At 44.1% G+C, this 18,811-nt stretch overlaps 1 protein-coding gene across 1 annotated transcript; it reads right to left on the bottom strand.

Moving 5' to 3' along the window:
• Positions 1-1,062: 1,062 nt before the first annotated feature.
• On the bottom strand, positions 1,063-16,921 carry sack1c (scaffolding CK1 anchoring protein C). The gene is made up of 5 exons (XM_085275329.1): positions 15,866-16,921; positions 10,299-10,466; positions 9,444-9,568; positions 3,985-4,197; positions 1,063-3,755 (listed from the first exon to the last, which is right to left on the bottom strand). The coding sequence occupies exons 1-5, from the start codon at positions 16,379-16,381 to the stop codon at positions 2,999-3,001; spliced, it is 1,779 nt and encodes a 592-aa protein (XP_085131455.1). The 5' UTR covers positions 16,382-16,921; the 3' UTR covers positions 1,063-2,998.
• Positions 16,922-18,811: the final 1,890 nt, after the last annotated feature.

Here is an 18,811-nt window from a genome sequence, read left to right on the forward strand (position 1 = left end):
GACACAGATTTAAACATGGCTGCAACGTTCTCCCTCCACTGACCTGCTACAGACCACAACCTGCTCCTGGTGTCACCCACTCATAGTTTGTAGTTACAACAGAAGGAGCATTCAAAAGCTGTCAATTTTTTAGGAATACTCGGAATAATTTCATTTTTTGTTTTAGCGATGGTGCACAAGAAAGTCAATCTTTAGGGAGCTGAAGGTGGACTCCTGTGGAAGTACAGGAACATCATTCCAACTCCATCGTCTGAGGACATTGTTTACTCTTTGTCTGCACTCAAAGGGCTGCTGGAGAATATTTTTCATGACACTCTTCGCCACTCAAAGAACAGAGCATGGATGATAACAACAGACGTGACACTGATTAAATCAGAAGTAACATGAACAGTATGAAAGGAGGAGTATGGGTGGAGGTATGGTTGACAAGCAGCTTGCAGAGGCAGCAGCAGGTATGCACCTGAAGCAGTTTATGCCTCAATCACACAGGCCTAGAGACCAGTCAGTGACTCCATGGTAACCACTGGTTGCTAGGGAAATGTGTTTATTATTCAGCTGGTGAGTGGTTGCTGGAGGTTGCTGCACCAAAAACCTTGTTGCAGTTACTTTGGTTGCCAGTGCCGATTGCCCGTAAATTGCATGGAAGACACCAACTTCAGCAACCTTCAGCAACCAGTTGGACAATGCACGTATGAGCTCATCGGCTTAGCTGACATGACTGGCAACATCCCTGCAACCCCGAAATGACTGATTCTTTGTGAAACATGACATCAGGGAGGAAGTAAAACGATGCTTTTCCAAGCACCCTCCAGGGTCTCACCATCACATTTGGACAAATAATCTTCAGGTCTGAAGGAAAGTTCAGACAATCAAGGGAAATTGAATTGATGCATATTTAGTCAAAATGTTTGTTCTTTAACCAATATTAGTTAATAAGTTGGCTGTCATTGCTCCTGCTGTTTCTCCCGTATTATAGTGATGTTTCCACAAAACATTCTTAAATGAAATACAGGCAGGAATCATTTTACTCGGTTTTATGGAAAAACGAACACTGAACTCAACTTTACCTTCATGTTTTTATTAAATTTTGTTCATCTTACAAATTAAAAACAACTTAAACACACAAAATTAACTTCAAGTTCACATTCTCCAGTAATCTGTAAAAATAAAGTCGAAGAGTGTTTTTCTTAACAATGACCCAACTTCATGTATATACAGTATAATGTACATTACATGGGAAAACATATACAAATAAATCAAATGTCCAGCTGATTTGGGGGCAAATAAAAACAGAAGGCGCCCACTGAATGAGCAGTAAACAAAAGACACACATCAGAACTATTGATCGGTATCAATCCTTATTGCTTAGAGTGATTTTACGTCCTCATCTGCTGCTCCACTGAGGAGGAATCACTGCGGTGCAGAGTGATGAAGAGCATAATAATTAATCATTTATATACAAATCTACAAGCTTGCTGTAAAACTGTGCAGCGGGAGGAACGAGCCTCCGTTACGAGGAAAGCTGAGGAACATAAATGTAGATTCTCGACACAGATCGTCTCATCCGACGTAAACAAAATGCCCTACGACCCTACGACCCGACTTTCCCAGAACATGACGAGCACCACGAAACATCCTGGCGTTGCTTCTACTATTCACAGCACAGATCGCTCCCTGTGCCGAACAACGAAAGTAAAACTGTGACCGAGACTAACCGAGGCCGCTGGAGACAGGCTGTCGCAAATGTGACTGCAAACCTTAAGGCAGGATGATCAAGGCACGTGTTGTCGTATTCCCAGGAGCAAAGGTTACTAAACTTCACTTTACTGTTTGTGACTGGATGTGAGATTTCTGTCAGGCTGCGTATTTCCAGGTTTGGGCTTGTTGGAATAAACTGTAGAGTTCAAATTGATTAATCATCATTATTTTGATTGAATGATTGTTTCACTTATAGTCACGATTAAACAATAATGATATGTTATCTTTAATCTTCTTAAAGATTCTCATTGTCATCGCTTTAACAGTGCAAACTGAATATTTTGAGAGATTTTAATTTTTCCCATAATAAAAAATCTTATGTTTTACTTAGTGGTAGCACATGGCATGACTTGTTTACAGAGCAGAAACAGTCGACTGTCAGAATAAAAGTCTTTGTTTGGTGGGTGACTCACTGATCCCTTCATTTACTTAATGAGAACAAAAAGAAATGAAACAAAAAATAACCTCAGATTCAAACTTCTCCAATAAGAACTGTGGAAGTCGCGTCACAACATGAAACCCAACAATGTGATCGTATTAAACTGCAGAATTTCAGCAGTATTACTGTCAATGATCTTTTTTTAAACCGTCACCATATTGAGAGCTGAGCCCCAGGCTGGGATCCAGTCAGATAAACGTTAGTTTCCATCTGAATGTAGCATAAACGTTCACTAAAGGCGAGAAAAATCTCTGTGGAGGAAACAATTCTTCAGCCCTGTTATTACAAATATTATCATAATCTTAAAAAAAGAACAATAACTGCAGAATCCTAAGTTTACCCAAAGGAAGAATTCAAACTGTTGCTCAGGAATGTCGCCGAGTATAAAAATGTAAAGAAATGCCCACATGAAAGCCTCTGGAGTGTTGAAGGCAAAAATTCACATTTCGATGGTTTTCACGTGTCAGCAAACAGTCAGTGGCTTATCTTTGAAACCTATTTCACCTATGAGAACATATTTACTCAGGTAGTGACTGTAGTTGAATCATGAAGTGCAGATTTAGTAAAAGTGTGATTTGTTTGGTAAACTATGACCTCAAAAAAAGCCAAAAACCTCTCGTTTGATAAACGGGAAACCACGCGGAGCCAAAATGGCTCCTCAAGAGTCTTAGTTTCCTGTAGGGCTGAGGTCTGAAGACCAAACTTGAGCAATTTCCAAGATCTCAGAGTCTTTTCTTTGTAATATAAGATACCAGATGAATGTTCCGGAGTCACAACCTCTCTGATGGTTGGCCTTCCAGTCTAATTCGTGCCCTTGAGCTCAAAGCGGCTGTACACTTGCTTGGGCTTCATCTTGTTGTATTGGTTCACCAGGTCCAGCTTGCTGTGGCCCAGCGTCATTCGTTTCTGGTCCTTCCGGCTTATTATACCGACCGGAGAAAGCGGCGGCGGTGGACTCTGCTGACTCTCCGGCTCAGTTGGAGAAAGGTCCGGTCCTCCCCAGGGTGAGCCGTGAGGAGACGGAGTCCTCCGGAAGTTGTAGGCGTCCCTGTCTTTAGAGTTGGATGACAGGAAGTAATCTGAAAGCTTGTTGAACATCCCGCTGGGGAGCCTCTGCTTAGGCGGCGGTTTGGTGTCATTGACTGGGGAGGGTATTGAGGAGGGGAAGAGATCTTGTTTGTGATCGTACAGCCCCAAACCCTGAAACTTGGTAGAGGTTCCACCAATATTTCCCCGCAAGACATCTGCTGTGTTGGGTTTGTTCCACTCGATACCCATCGCTTGACCGTAGGCCGGTGGCGGGCGATCGGGAATTGGGGCGAAATTGATTCCCCCATTAGCAGAGCTTCGCCCTCCTGGTGTAGGGGTCTGTCCTCCCGATCGGTCGCTCAGTCCTCTTCTTTCAGGGCTCAGGTGGGAGCCAGCTGCAGCCTCCTTATCATGACTTTGCGTGACCTTGTAGACCGTGTTTGAGGACATTCCAGGTGCAGCCTTCACACTGGAGATGCTGTTACTCGATTGGCTGCTAGAGTTTTCGGAGCACCCCCTGTCCCGCTGCCTGTGGAAGAAGAAAAGTTAAAAGTGGCACACTGAAGTTCTGTTGATTTCATAGAGAGATTATATTTCCATCATGATGTCACATAAATCAAGTTTCAAAGAGTTTTTGCGGCAGCTGTCATTCACATAATTAACTCAGGAAAAAAGCTTCTGATGAAACTCGGAAAAAACTAAAACCTTGACAGTAATCAGAATGAAAGCGTCTCCCCTTACAGCGAATACCTTCTTACCTTTCAGACAGTAGATCCAGCCCGTGGCCTGGGGCAATCATGGGAGGGTACGGTGGGTAGTACGGCATCCCGTCCTCCTCCGGGTTGTAGAAACAGTCGATGATCTGGGAGTCGGCGTACAAACAGCGAAACTCTCGGTCAAAGCTGTCAGCGATGCGCCCCGAGAAATGCATCACCATGTTGCTGTGCACCTGAGCCGACAACCAGGTGAAACTGGAGAGAAGAGGTCAAAGGTTAGAGTCAGACATCTGCCTCCTCTGTTTTTTGGATTTAAGCATACATAACAGAGTACAAGGTGTGAGATGGATGAGCTATTGAAATAGAACCACACTCTTCCCCATAAACTTCCTTCACATCCGATGAATGAAAATCAGGTCGAGCGATCGGCATTTTGACCGGCAGCCATCGCAGAAGCATGAGAACAAAGGGACATAACCTGTCCTCCTCTGAGGGATCGAAAAATAGCAACCAAGCTGAAAAATCCAGATGTGCCTGAGAAGATGACCCTGAATGGAAGATCTGCCGAATGCAACTTAACTCAAGTTTTGGATTTTTTTCCTGAAACCTTTATGAACTTTTGGACTTGAACTATTTTACTGCTGATCTGGTAAATGGCCTGTATTTGTATAGCGCTTTACTTAGTCCCTATGGACCCCAAACTGCTTTACACTGCATTCAGTCATCCACACATTCACACACTGGTGATGGCAATCGCACTGACAGAGGCACTGACTGGTACTCAAAGGGAACTTACTATAAATGCATTAATGTGTGTTTAAGTAATAAGTATATAACAATAATTACTGAACTATATGTGTTTAAAGACAGAAAGGCCAAAGTGAATTTTAGGTGCAGTCGCCTCTCTGCAGGTGCTGGACGGCAGCAGCTGAGATGGATTTGTCAAAGTTCTGATTTGAACCTCGCTCAGCAGCATTTAGCAGTATTTGATGCATCAGTTATGTAAAAGATCAAATCACACTCGGTGCAGCTGCCGATTACCAGGTGGCATTTCAAGTACAATGAGTTCACACAGATAAAAATCAGAAAGTGAAAGCAGTTCTGGATAAGAGCCTGAATAGATCGAGGCTTGATGTTTGTCATGTGTGACAGGTTTTTCTGCCATCATGTGCATGAAATCTCAAAATTATGAAACACAAACTGAGGCTGAGACTCAGTACCTCTCAGCTGTGTCTGTGTAAATTATCTCCCTCCACCTCCAGCTGATAAACAGCCCTGCAGTGAGTGTTAACTATTTCCTGGATGATGATGAGTCAGTGCAATGACTCATCAGTTTATCAGCTGGCGAGAGGTGGACGCGAGGTGCACGAACACCGAAGGCGTCTAACTGAGCAGCAGACACTTTACTGCATTTATGTGCAGGCGAGACAAAGGTTCAGCGTTAGACGACCACACAGACGTCTGAGTTTTAGCCACATTACAAGTCACAAAATGTACCAGCTGTTTACAGATACACAAAGCAGGGTGAGTGGGTGGATGGATGGTGCGTTAGCCGAGCACCAGCACACCCTCATCAACACCAACCATCATGATACATGTTTGTTTAAACAAGCTTTAAACAGCATATTGTTTAACAATAATACTCATGTTAGAGCCAGCATTACTAACATACACTCTGACCGGTCTGAGCTGCTAACAGCAGGGGCCTTTGTTTTGTTGTTAGCCATTTAGCTAATCGCATATTTGCTACTTTAGCCAAACTAGCATTCGTGCACATTTAAACCCTGCAGAAGGACTCGTTTTCAAGGACACCTCGTACTTCTACAGACACAAGTTAATGACACAGAGTCTGCATCTGTTTCATCTCCATAAACAGAACCTGTAATACATTACTAGACTTTGTATTGTGTATTTAAATGACAGCAGAGTGTTTGGGTTGAAGAGCAAAGTGCCAGCTAAGTTTGTCCCTGTAATATCTGATCTCAGGCCAGTTGGCAGATTTGATTCTGATTTGCACAAATGTGAACCGGACAGCATCTCAATGATATCAGAGCAGGTGTAATTCACTGGCATCTTCAAAGCAACACAAAGAACTTTAATACTCATGGAAACTTAAAAGGAAATTTACAGATTTACGAAACCGATTCTTTTCTGATTGTAATCAAGCCATTACAGACTTGACTGTGTGAGAACAAAGCAAGACAACCTCAGAGGAACCTGCAGGACGGCGTTCCTCAGCACTAAACCACTCAGTGCTCAGCTATGTTTGATATGATTCATCTGAATTCCTGATTAGTTCTGAAGAAGAACAGCTCAGAGCACACCTTCATTATCTAAACACCCGATACACATAAATGGTAATTTTACTGTCTTCCGGTTCAGATCATTAAAGTTGTGGTTTAATTAACAAACAAGTCATAGAACTGTAAATGAGGTCGCGTTAGGATGCTCAGCCGTTTAAGATGAACTGTTTCCAGTTACCTGCTGCTTCCTGGAGCACTTAAAGCCTTTGTGACAGTGCACCTGTTAGCTGTTCAGGTGATAAATGTCTATACTGAAAGCATTCAGCCTGAACGTGCTTCACAGGACTTTACCCCCATTTATAGCTTCATAAACAAATACTACTTCTGAGGACCATAAAGTAGACTGGAGCTAGTGTGTTTCTGTTGTCTGATTGGCCGTTGTTGGGTGGTTGCCTCTGAGATTGCTGTGTTGGGGTCTTTTTGGTAATATTTGCATAGTTTTTTTGCTGGTTGCTGTGGATCTCTATTGTGTTGCTCTTTACTGGTTGCCTTACTTGCCCTTTGAAATATACTGGTTTCTGTTGATGCTTAGGACATCACGGTCTCGTTTTAGCTTTAAACGATTTACTGCAAATGTTATATATTCTTTGAGATTAGCAGATTCAGATATTCTCTGCATAATATCTGGTAATCTGTGTTGATATTTGGTTCTCAAACAAGCTAATCAGTTTTACAGCTACAGGCTCGGCGCTTCCCAGGAATCAAGTTACTTTTATTTGATCCAATATTGAAGTGATAAAGTTTGTAGTAGGTGTAGCAGAGGGGGTGACCTCACCCTTCATTCCACAATCAGCAATGGAATTAGAAGCCTGTCAGCCTGCGGGACTCCGCCCTCTTACCTGCTACATACCTGAAGCAACACTTAATCCTCCCAAAACAACACTGTGTGTTGCAAAATTAGAGTTCCTTTGAATGTAAAAGACAAAACAGAATCAATTTAATGAAACAAGAAGCAGAGCAGGGCAGAGGTGAAAACATAGAGAAGGAGACGAGTGTGCGAGTGAATGAATGAAGGCGACACACCTGAAACAGGTGACTAAGGTTAAAGAACGAGTATGAAAATATTTCCACTCAAGTATGTTTTGCAAACTATGAATGTTGAGCTGACTACGTAGAAATCTACAGGAAAATGGAGTACGGTGTTCAGAAAGGATCAATCCCGACTTCGTCCTTTGGACAGCGTGTTTCCCCAGACTTCACTGTGGCGCTGCCTTTAAGATTAGATGCAGGGAACAAAGACCTTAAAGCTCAGCACAGATAATAGGAGAGGCTTTAAGGTGACTGCAGTGTGTGCCATGATGTATACATACCTGTGTACAGGAACTATGACCTAAACAACGAGTCCAAAAAAAGCCTTAACTAGCTCCGTACAATCAGCAGCTGTCTGCAAAGTTAACTCAATATAAATTTGTCCCAGAGTTTTACGAGCACCGTGCAGCTGCGTGACACAAAGTCGTTAAAATCACCAGAATTTTACAGCACAAACTGTCCACCAGCTTCACGGCTATATTACAGCAACACACACACACACACACACACACACACACACACACACACACACACACACACACACACACACACACACTTTGAAGCACATCACAGGGACTTGTAGTCTTTTCCTTGAGACTTAAACAGTCCGAGTCGTCTACAAGAATTTAACCATTTAAATTTTGTGGTTTAATCCCTTTAAGGAAGACGAGTCCCGAGATTTACAGACTCAGTGCAACATGAATAAAACAAAAACAGCTAAAAAAAACCCATGGTGCTCCGTCTGAGCTGCGGATGAGTAAGCGACAGCAGAATTCACACTAAATTTCTGCTTTGAAACTTTCCAAACACGTTTTAAGCCCTTTTTCAAGATGAAACACTAAATTCTGCTGCTAGAGCTGCTCACACCTCAGTGCTGCTGTAGTCATCTATGTTTCAAACCCCACTAAGAGTCAGGATATATATAGGATATACAGTATATATATATTATAAGTCCAAATAAAAATATTTGGACTTATAAATAAAGCCCTGCGAGAGATTATAACTGACAGGTAAATGAAATAAGCAGCTTATATCAGGCTCATCTGCAGGGCGATAGTTTTATTCTAGCACTCCAGGTTGTTGCTATCAAGGCTGACGAGCGCACGGCCGTTTGTGAGCGTGCGTGGAGAGACGATGCGCTCATCAAACATTTGCATCTCCTAAATGGTCCTGCCTCTTTGCGAGTGGTTATAGGGCTGGCCGTGGCCGCCCCGTGGCTCTGCTCCTATGGACGGTAGGCCTGACTGATGAAAAGCATCACAATCTAGTAAATAATGATCTTTTTCAGCAGTTTAAAAAAAGAAGCATCAATGAGGTCTCTGCTGGTGCCTGCAGCTCTCATCCTTACCCACCTGCTGAGTGTGTCGATGTAATTACAGGTATTACTCAGGTATTCCCACAGCAGCTCGTGGCCTACAGTTGCTCAGCTGCACAACGCGAGCTTTGTCACGCTGCTTATCCGATCAGACAAACCCATCACGCCGTCCGAGCTCCGCCAGCTTCCTGCTGTAATCTGCTGCTGGATGCAAAGTCGGTGCGAGGCTGCTAAAAGGAGAACGGCCCGCTCGGCTCAGCTGACATTAGACACGTTTTTATGTTTGCATGTTATTCCTGCTGCAGTTTTTACCTTTTTACTACAGCCAAGTAAACGCAAAGCAACATTACACGGGTATAAGACCATCGCAGCTGCCGCGGTGCTGCTGTTTGCCTTTATTTAGTTCAGTAAGACGTCCAAACTTCTGCTTCTCTCCGAGCCTAAGAATGACCGACCGTTTTATCCCTCTGTCCCTCAGTCGCATACAGTGAAGATAAAAGATGGACGCGGCTACAGTGACATGACACACGGGTTAGTTAAGTCTTGGAACCCTGAGCCGAGCGTTTCAGCTTTAACTTCAGGAAAGTGCTGCAGTCCCACATGTTACAGAGAATATCCTTAAAGCAGCTTGATGCACTGACTGTGTGCGCTCAAAGAAAGACTGAGGAACAGGAAATATGTCAACTGCAGGAGGAAGACGATCTTCATTCGAAGAGCAAGATTTGTATTTGGTTCATCTTTTAAGGACTGTGTGTGTGTGTGTGTGTGTGTGTGTGTTTGTGTTTGTGTTTGTGTGTGTGTGTGTGTGTGTGTGTGTGTGTGTGTGTGTGTGTGTGTGCGCGCATGTTCCTCACCTGTAGGATCCGGCGATGACCTCGTCACAGTCGATGATCATGAACTTCTCCAGGACTTGTCCGGTGAATTTCTTGCCGCTCTTGGTGCAGTACGTGTCGCCACAAACGCTGCGAACACGCATGTTCTGCACACACACACACACACACACACACACACACACACACACACACACACACACACACGAGGAAGATGAAATTATAAACAGCAATTTCATGGATCCAGAAACAATAAGCTGTTGTTCTTGTAAAGACCATAAAACTTTTAATTTGACCTGAAATCTCGTTTCTCAAACATGGAAAAAGTTTCGACTCTTTACAGACGAACCAGCAGAACAAGCAAGAACACCGACTTCATCACATCTGACCGACAAAGTCGTCACTTTGAGATGTAAGAAATTTTACGTCTTTTTTTCACTATTTCAATGATAAATACATTAACTGGCAAAAAGCGGATGAATAATTCCAGCTTCTAATGGGACTTCTTACAGGTTCAGTCTCATTGTTATTCTCTTTAAGACTCTAATGTCGGCCTTTGGTGTGCCCCATCTTTGAAATAAGCTGCTCTGGCTCCGCCTCCTTTAAAACAGCTTTATTCTAACTGGTTGCTACAAATAAATGGAAGATTTCTACAGTAGGTGGGCGGGGCTTCTCAGCTGTGCCTGAAATGACCATATTTGGGATGTTTTCTTTCTATGACATCCTGCAGAGTCAGGAATGGAAAAAACTGCGAGGCCCGAGCTCTGGGGATTACGTGCAGTCAGTTCACTTTCTCCTGTTTAATATGAGCGCCTGAGGGCGTCGCTCATGTTTGCCCCTCGCGGCCCTGCAGTCAGTGCTGCTGTGTGCTGTACTTACACTGAGGTGAGAGTTCTGAATATCCAGCGCGGAGCACATGCCTGTGAAGTGTCCGAGGTTCTTCTCGTCCAGCAGGATGTAGACGGGGACTCTGCGCTTGTTGGACGCCTCCATGAGGTCGCAGAGCAGGTCCACGTCCGTGAACACGTCCATCACCACGGCGATCACCTGCAGGAAAGCCAGACGTTAGCACAAAGTGTTTAGTGGACATTTCACGAGCCTCTTTATGAATCTGCGAGGATCACCCTGACCCTCACCGCTCAGGACCAAAGGTGTTTCAGAAGCTGCTGACTGAACTTTGTTCTTGTTCCTGTGATCTGAGTTTCCACGCACAGAGCAGGTTTACGGTTATTTCCTCTCAGGTTTAAGATTTCACTGTCTCTTGAAAACTCTCCTGTCGTCTCTGATCCATAAAGCCGACCTTTGTTCAGCTCGGCCTCTCAGTCACTGAGCTGTCTTTACTGACTCTGGATGTTGTATAAGTTAGAAACTCCAGAATATAGGCCAAACTGTGAGGGTTTAATAGGTTAGAAACTGGAGCAAAGTGAAGAAATTATCAGAAAACAATTAACTGACGCACTGCAGCTTCATCAGTCGAGTTAAACTTGAAATAAAGCCTGACTTCTCTCTCGGGGACGTCCCTGCTCCGGTCACAGGCTGCAATGACCTTCGTTTTCGGTGCTTCTCTGAGTAAAATCCTGGATCCAGATCTTTCCTGTCATGTATTTTTCAGCTTAAAATTCTGAAATTCAGCTTGTGGATGAAACCCGAGATAAACCCGACTGAAACGCAAACGTGTAGATCTGTTTAAAAGTCAGCTTCTGTTTGTGCTGTGTACCAGTCGATTACTGGGGTCTTAAAGAAAACATGATGACTGATTTTTTACTGTTTCTAAGCAGATTTGAGGTCATTTGTTTAAGTTTTTAAGTCTGTTACACTCCATGACCTGTAATTTAACTGCCTCATGCTGCTTTTTGTTTTTCATGTCATTTATCTCCTAAAAGTTTCAGAGGTCAACATATGTTCAAGTTATCCATGTGATACAAGCCTGCACTCTGCACACACTCTGGGAGGGGATATCCCTAATATGGTCATCTCAGGTACCGAAGCCCCACCCTCCTGCTGTTCAGATCTTCGAGGGGCAGCCAATCAGACTGAAGTTGACTGAAACAGCTCGTTTCAGGTCGGGTCATGCAAAGCTACACCTGGCCTTAGTTTGTAGGTTTAACACACAATAATAACATGGACTGACAACCACTAGCACTTTATATAGCCTCTGTAGAAACTATCTACACCCTCACTTATCTTAACTGCACTACTGTATAGCTCTGTGTAAATAATCATTCTGTACATTCGATAATTTTTAATCCTACAACTGTTTACAACTTGCATAGTTCCCATTTCTGTATAGCTGTATATCCCAGATTCTGTAAAGTTATTTATTTCATATTCTGTATAGTTTTTCATATTTATATCCTGTTCATATCCTGTACATAGCTTGTACTCACTACAGCCTGTACATACTTATAGTTATAGAATATTCACAACATACTTCATACCGTGTGCATTATAACATAATAGACCCATTTCTGTAATATACTCACATATCTATATTATTGCTAATATTTATTGTAATATATCTATATCACTAAAGCACTTCTGGATGGATGCAAACTGCATTTCGTTGCCCTGTACCTGTGCATGTGCAATGACAATAAAGTTGAATTCTATTCTATTCTATTCTATTTAGCCCGAGATAATCAGGCTCAGGTTTTAATCTGTTCCTCAGGCTAAAACTGGAGGTCAAAGGTCATTCACAGTTACAACCCTCAATGCTATATCTGAGGAAATCAGGTCAGCTGAGTGAGTGACCTGTGAGAGACGCTAAAGGTGAGCGGGGTTAACATTTTCACTCGTGGGCCATCATCATGAAATTTCTCTGCTGATTACTGACGTTAGAATTATTTCTTTATGCAGGCCAAGTCTGCTCAGCTGTGGAGCAAAGGACAACTCTCTGAAGTCAACAGGGACAAACTGCTGTTTGTTTACTGCTTTGAGCCCACTGGAGGTGTTTCATTGACTGCTGTTTGAGCAAAACCAAACACTGTCGGGGGGCTCTGGGTATCTGACGCACAGCTTCAGAATTTTCTGACATTTTTTGATCTAAACAATAAAAAAAATTCCATTTAAATACAGGAAGTAAAAAGCGTTCTTGGAAAAACTGAATTTCTCAGAAGAGCACTTTTATTAAAACAACGTGCAGATTTGAGTAGAGCTCACAGATTTATGACCTATGAAAAGATAATTGCAGCTATACAGAGTCTCCACAGCTGGATTAACCTGTTCCGTGTCCCCGGGGTAAAGCCGTGCTGCTCAGGCCCACTGATGGTGTTAAAGTGGGAGGAGCTAAAACAGCTCGTTTCAGGCTGCACAAAGGCCCAGACTAAGATACACGAGGCTTATTTCATACTGAGAATCATGCAAAGCTGCTGTAACAGAGCCCAAGGATGAAAACCTGCAGCAGGATGGGTTTGCATTAAGGCTGCACCGTGACATTTTCATTTTTTAGCTATTTAAAAACATTTATGAATCTTTTAAAGTAAATGAATAAAAATAATCTCTCACATCTTCAGATATCTTTAAAATCCAAGACATTTGATTTATTTTATTTTATGTGGGACAAAGAAAAGCTCCAGATCTTGTCAGAAGGTGCAATAATCACAAAAACCTGTAGATAATCCTATTTGTATCAGCTGATCAACTAATCAATAATCCATTTAACTCCAGTTTGAGTTAGATTGTGTCTGAAGAATTCACTGTAAGCTTATGTAATAGTATTATCATACCTTAAGTTTTGCAATATTATGATATTTTGTTTGTAAGGTGATGTAATGAGATTACAATGTTTGACTGGTAGTAAATCGTTAGTAAAACTGGTAATGACTTTTATCTGACCCAGCTGAACACATGCATCTGCCTTTAATGAGCTGCTGTCATTGAAACAGAGGGACTCCGGGGGTCCGGGCCCCGGGGCCGCTGCACACTCTGCTTTAACTTAAATTAATAATGAAGACTGCTGCGCTGCTCACCTGCAGGCCGGATGCTGCAGGATGGTTTTACTCTGAGCCAGGCCTGCGTCCTGATTCACTTCATTTGCATTTAGGTTTATCTGTCACTAAATTAAGGAGGTCAAAGTTCAGTTACTCTCCTAATATGCTGAAATGAAGCAAAAAGAGCCGTTGGAGGAACAAACGTGCAGCTCTGAGAGCAGCTGTTTGTCTGCTGCATCAACCAACTGACGAAATGCATCCAGAGTGTCATTTGATCTGAAACCCGCTGAGTCGGCACAGACGTGTGGGAAAGAGGTCGGCGTCTGAGAGAAAACAGCTTCTCCTGCACGGACGCACAGACTGGTCAGGTTCATGTAAAAAAACGCCTCACATTAAACACGTCTATTTATACACACAGGAGGAGGAAGTGACTCACACGCAGCGCGTGCCCGACTGTCTGCCAACAAACCTACGGAGCTTCTCATTTGACTGTTACGTGATCGCTGATCGGGAGACGACGTGCAAAACGCTCTGAATGTAAAGTTACAGAAAGTCTGAGAAGCGGCGGAAAACTTGGTTTAAGGGTCTTTGATCTGTCGTCTCGTGGTTGTTTTTGTGGAGGTCACGAATACAGCAAAGAGGTCGGGGGCGCCGGGGGGGTCAGCGGGCGCCGTGCGGGGTCAGAGTCTCTGTTTAAAAAGAAGCTTTACACTAGACGAAGAAATACCAACAAACAGATGCCAAAACTAAGCGATGGAAACCTGCTACCCCACACACACACACACACACACACACACACACACACACACACACACACCATCTGCAAAGAGACAAGAGAAACAAAAAAGGAGAAAAAGGCTGCAGCGTCAGTGCAAGATTATAAAAGCTACATAATGAATAAAAAACAGCTACTCGACAAGGAAAAGTACTGCAGACCAACACAAAGGTTCAAGAGTAACACAAACCTGTCTCACATGCCTCAAACACAAAAGACGACTTTAAAAGAGACTCAAAGTCAGCGAGAACGAAGAAAATGATGCAAATGTTAAACAGACACAAAAGATGGAAACTACACCGCAGTGTGTGTGTGTGTGTGTGTGTGTGTGTGAGAGAGAGCTCGGGGGTTTGTTCCTAAACAGCGGGCAGTGTGACAGCCAGCCCTCTGCTCCCTGGACCTCGAGCAGCCGGCCTCGAGCTCACAAGCTGATAAGAAGAGATCAAAGATGGCGGGCGGGCCCCGGCCTGCTCGCGCTGTTTGTAAGCAAGCCGGGTGAAAAATGCTCCAGGGACGGATCCACGCGGTGAGCTGCACCTCTGTTACTCCAAATGAAGACTTTGTCCTGGTTTCGAGCCTCCACACTCGTGCGTCATCATTAAAAGGACAAAAATGGACAAAAGTGCAAAGATTTTTTCCATTTCTCGACTTCAGCTGCCAAACGACGTGTCAACAGCAGCGTCTCAGCCTCAGTGTTATTACCGTGTTGAGCAGCGACTGTAACGTTTGATCTAATCTCAGCTTCAAGAGGAAATTCAGCCTGACTTTAGTCAGTTATAATGATTTCCCTTTGTTCATTTGACTGTATTCAGGCTTCATTTCCTTCTTTGTTATCATCTCTTTGAAGCCGTTTCACTGGTCGCATTATTGGCACGTAGCACTTGTGTTGACTCCGTCTGTGCGCAGCACTTAAAGCTGCTCTGATCAGCCTGAAACGTGCAGCACAGCTCAGGCTTACAGACAGCGCTACACTGGGAGTAATAATGGGCAGAATATGTCTTTGAGCGCAGAGCTGCTCCACACACAGAGTGAGGTCACTGATCCCAGCTGCTGACAGACGACTGTGTTTACACAGTGCGCCACAAACTGGTCTAACATGCAGAGAGCGACATGCTTTGGATCACACTAAACATTTAGCTGCAGTAACTCAGCTTTAAAAAAAATCATTTTGCACATAGTTTACACTTGAATATGTTTCCAGCTCTCCACATCTGAAGCTTTTATTTTGTCCTGTCTGATGTTTTCACAGGTTTGAGGTGGACACAAAGTGACTGCTGAGAACTTGGTTGGACTTTATTTATAAGAAGCTTTTTCACAGTGTGTTATGAACCCCAACGAGAAAGCTGCTGCTTTGTTTCTGTGACTTATGTCAAAGGTCACCAGGATAAACTCTCCTGGTCCAGCTGCAGCTTTCAGTCTGAAAAATGCAGATTTTGAGACAAAATCATTTCCAGCTTTTCTCTAAAGAATAAGAATAAATAATCCGAGTTTACAGATGTGTGACTGGACTGTGGGAGACTATAAGAGCACAAATATTCAGACCACTGTGAGAACAAAGCACACACTCATCAATAATACAGTCTGAGCTTTGACCTCTGCTCTGCCGTGACTGACCGATCAGCTGCTGGCTGCTTTCAGGAATAATCGACTAATCGATGCAAAGCGGCCTCCTGTTTCAGGCTGTTTAATAAAAGATCGCAGACAGAGATGATTCTGTTTCCGGTCCCTCAGAGCGCTCTTACCTTCTTGGCCTTGTTGATCAGGGACCTGATGAGGTCTTTGATGTTGTGGCTTTTGTCTCTCTGGAAGTAGATCTGAGTCTCCGACGGTCCGTATCTCGTCGGTGTGTCCGGCCAGCCGAGCTCCAGCATCGGCGGCTCCTCGTCGGACATCATGGGGAAGTAAGTTCCAGAAGTTAGCTCGGACACGGCGTCCCCGTCCCCGAAGTCCCGGTCCCCGGGCCCTACGCCGTTGCTGTCGGAGCCGCCGCACGTCTTGCTGGCCGCATGCTGCGTGATGTAGTGGATCTCCAGCGGGGAGAGGAAGTTCACCTCCCGCTCCTCGGTCAGCACCTTGCGGTACTCCTTCTCCCCGTGCTCCAGCAGTGCGTCCGTGGCCAGCCGGGCCGCCTCGTTGTGGCTCAGCTCCAGCGTGGAGCCCTGCCGCCACGGGTTCTTCACCTCCTCCAGGCGGGTGGCGAGCTTGCCCAGCGGCTTCCTGCCGTTAGAGGCCGGCCTCAGGCCCTCGGAGCTGATCATGGTGCTGCTGCGGTCAGCAGGTGCGGGATTAGGCGGGTACACCGGGTCTCTGACCCCCCCTCCCCCGGGATTTGAATAGAGAAATAAGGTGCGCGGGGAGGTCGGGGCAGGAACTACCTGCTGCTCTGCTCCGGGAACATTGAAGAAAATCCCAAAGTGCGGATTATGTGAGACCACAGCGGGCAGTAATCCGCCCCGGCAGGAGGCTGCAGCCCTCCGCTTAATCACTCACAGAGTCCTGGGAGTTAAAGGCGCAGTTCAGTCCTTCTCTGAACAGTCCGAGCCCGCAGCAGCTGCTGTGTCTGCTGCGCCCTGACGCTCCTAATGGTCCCCCCTTCTCTGGTTCCCGGTGCGCTGAGCAGGATGTGAAGTCCCAAGAGCCTCTTCAGCGCAACGGCCGCCTCCTCTCCCTCAGCCCGTGTGTGTCCGTGTGTGTGTGAGAGAGACAAAGTGTGTGTGTGTGTCAGTGTCAGGTGTGCAGCTTCTGTTCACCTGGCTCTACCTGTCCCGTCCCCGATCTCGGACGTGGACAAGCACCTCCCATCATTCCCGTTGTCAAGCCAACCGACTCACAATAGGTAACCCACCCCTTTGAGAGGACTTTCAAAATAAAGCTCCAAGAGAAAGCGGGAGAGAGAGAGAGCGAGAGAGCGCTGCAAATAAGTAGTTTAGTAAATTAACAAAACAGTAATATATATACGCGTGAAAACGATTACACTGAAACACAGCTACAACAAACATTTGAAAATAAATGTTAAAATAAAAAGATGTGATATAAATTGACATACAGACCAAAGCAATAATGAAAAAAAACTTTTTCTCATTGATATCATCTTAAATGTATCAATATAATGGGACAGAGCTACATATATGATGTATATGGGAAAAATCTGTTATAACAGATAACCGCAATAAATGATAGAAAACCTAAAAGTGATTGATATAAAAGATAAATGAGGAAAAAAGTCTAAAAAGATTCACATGAGCTAAAATTTATGGATAAAAGTAACATTAAAAAGTGATATATCAGTCTTACAGTGGACATAAATCTTCTGAAATAAAGCTAAAAGTCATATAAAAAGTGAAATGCTATTTGATATAAAAGTTGAAACACATATTTAAACAGTTGGAATAATGCTCGGATGGTTGGATCTCAGTTTCAATCCACATTGAATTCACTTTGAGCGCTTATATATTGCGTTTCTGTGCTTTTATTTTGAAGGGGACATTTCCCTCATAGTGTATCTCCCTGATAACCGCGCTAATTTTGTCCCTGTGATGTGGCTTTAGCTTCTTTTTGTTAGCAGGAGTTTAAATAAAGTTTCCCAGCAGCCAGTTGATTTCCTTCACAGTGGAAAGCTTCATCCTCTGGTGTGGGAAGTGCACACCTCTTAGAGGAAATATTGTTTTCTCTCAGTCTCACAACTGATGTGTGAAATGGAAAACGCTCCCCTGAGACTCCAGCCCAGGTAGCTGCTGCATGAAAGCTGAAACTCCAATTCACCTGAAAGCTCACACAGGTCCCTGCAGACTTTTACCTTCTGCAGAGTGCACAATAAACATGACATGTGATGATTTACGGGAGGGCATCGGTCTGATTATGTGTACTTTACAGCAGCGGTCCCCAACCTTTTTTGCGCCATGGACTGGTTTGTGCCCAGCAATATTTTCACGGACCGGCCTTTAAGGTGTCGCGGATAAATACAACAAAATAAAACCAGTACCGGTACCGAAAAAAAGAAGATTTATTCATAACACACGTGAAAAGACCCAGGAAAACCGAGTTAACGATAAAAACGATAACAAAATAACGCTGAAAACTGATAAAAACCCTGAAAACCAAACATTTCACACCTGAGCCTCAACTCTCGCGGCCCGGTACCAAACGACTCACGGACCGGTACTGGTCCAAGGCCCGGGGGTTGGGGACCGCTGCTTTACAGCACGATGTATGCACAAACTGATAGGATGAAAGCCTCAAGTACCCAAAGCTGCAGTTCCTCTGACGTCCAGCAGAGGCTCCAGCAGTGAGTCAGTCCCCATGTTACACATTTACAGCAGAAATAAACATGTTTACAGCCAGATGCACAAACAGTTTGGGCTCTGCAGATAACGCCCCCTTCAAAACAACAGTTTTTAAGTGTTATAAAGGGGCGTGGCCTCTTTAACTGACAGGTGGCCTTAGCTGCTAGCTGTGTGCTAGGTTTCAGCTCAGCTAACTGGAGTCCCTGAACCCCACCTGTGGATTGTGTTTGTCCTTTTAGAAGCAGTTATTTCGAAGCCTCTTTCTATTTTATTTCAGTCATAACAAAAAAATAAATAAAATGCATGTATAGAATCACTAGAACATGTTTTTTACAGTCACTCCAAGTGATCTGCAGTTGCTTTATGTCATTTTGAGGACATTTCTGTCATTTTGTGGAGATTTTG

The sequence above is a fragment of the Mchenga conophoros genome, linkage group LG5 (genome assembly GCF_057382185.1).
Source record: "Mchenga conophoros isolate Kocher_MC1m ecotype Shallow Benthic linkage group LG5, M_conophoros_male_GT1.1, whole genome shotgun sequence".
Taxonomy (NCBI): Eukaryota; Metazoa; Chordata; class Actinopteri; order Cichliformes; family Cichlidae; genus Mchenga; species Mchenga conophoros.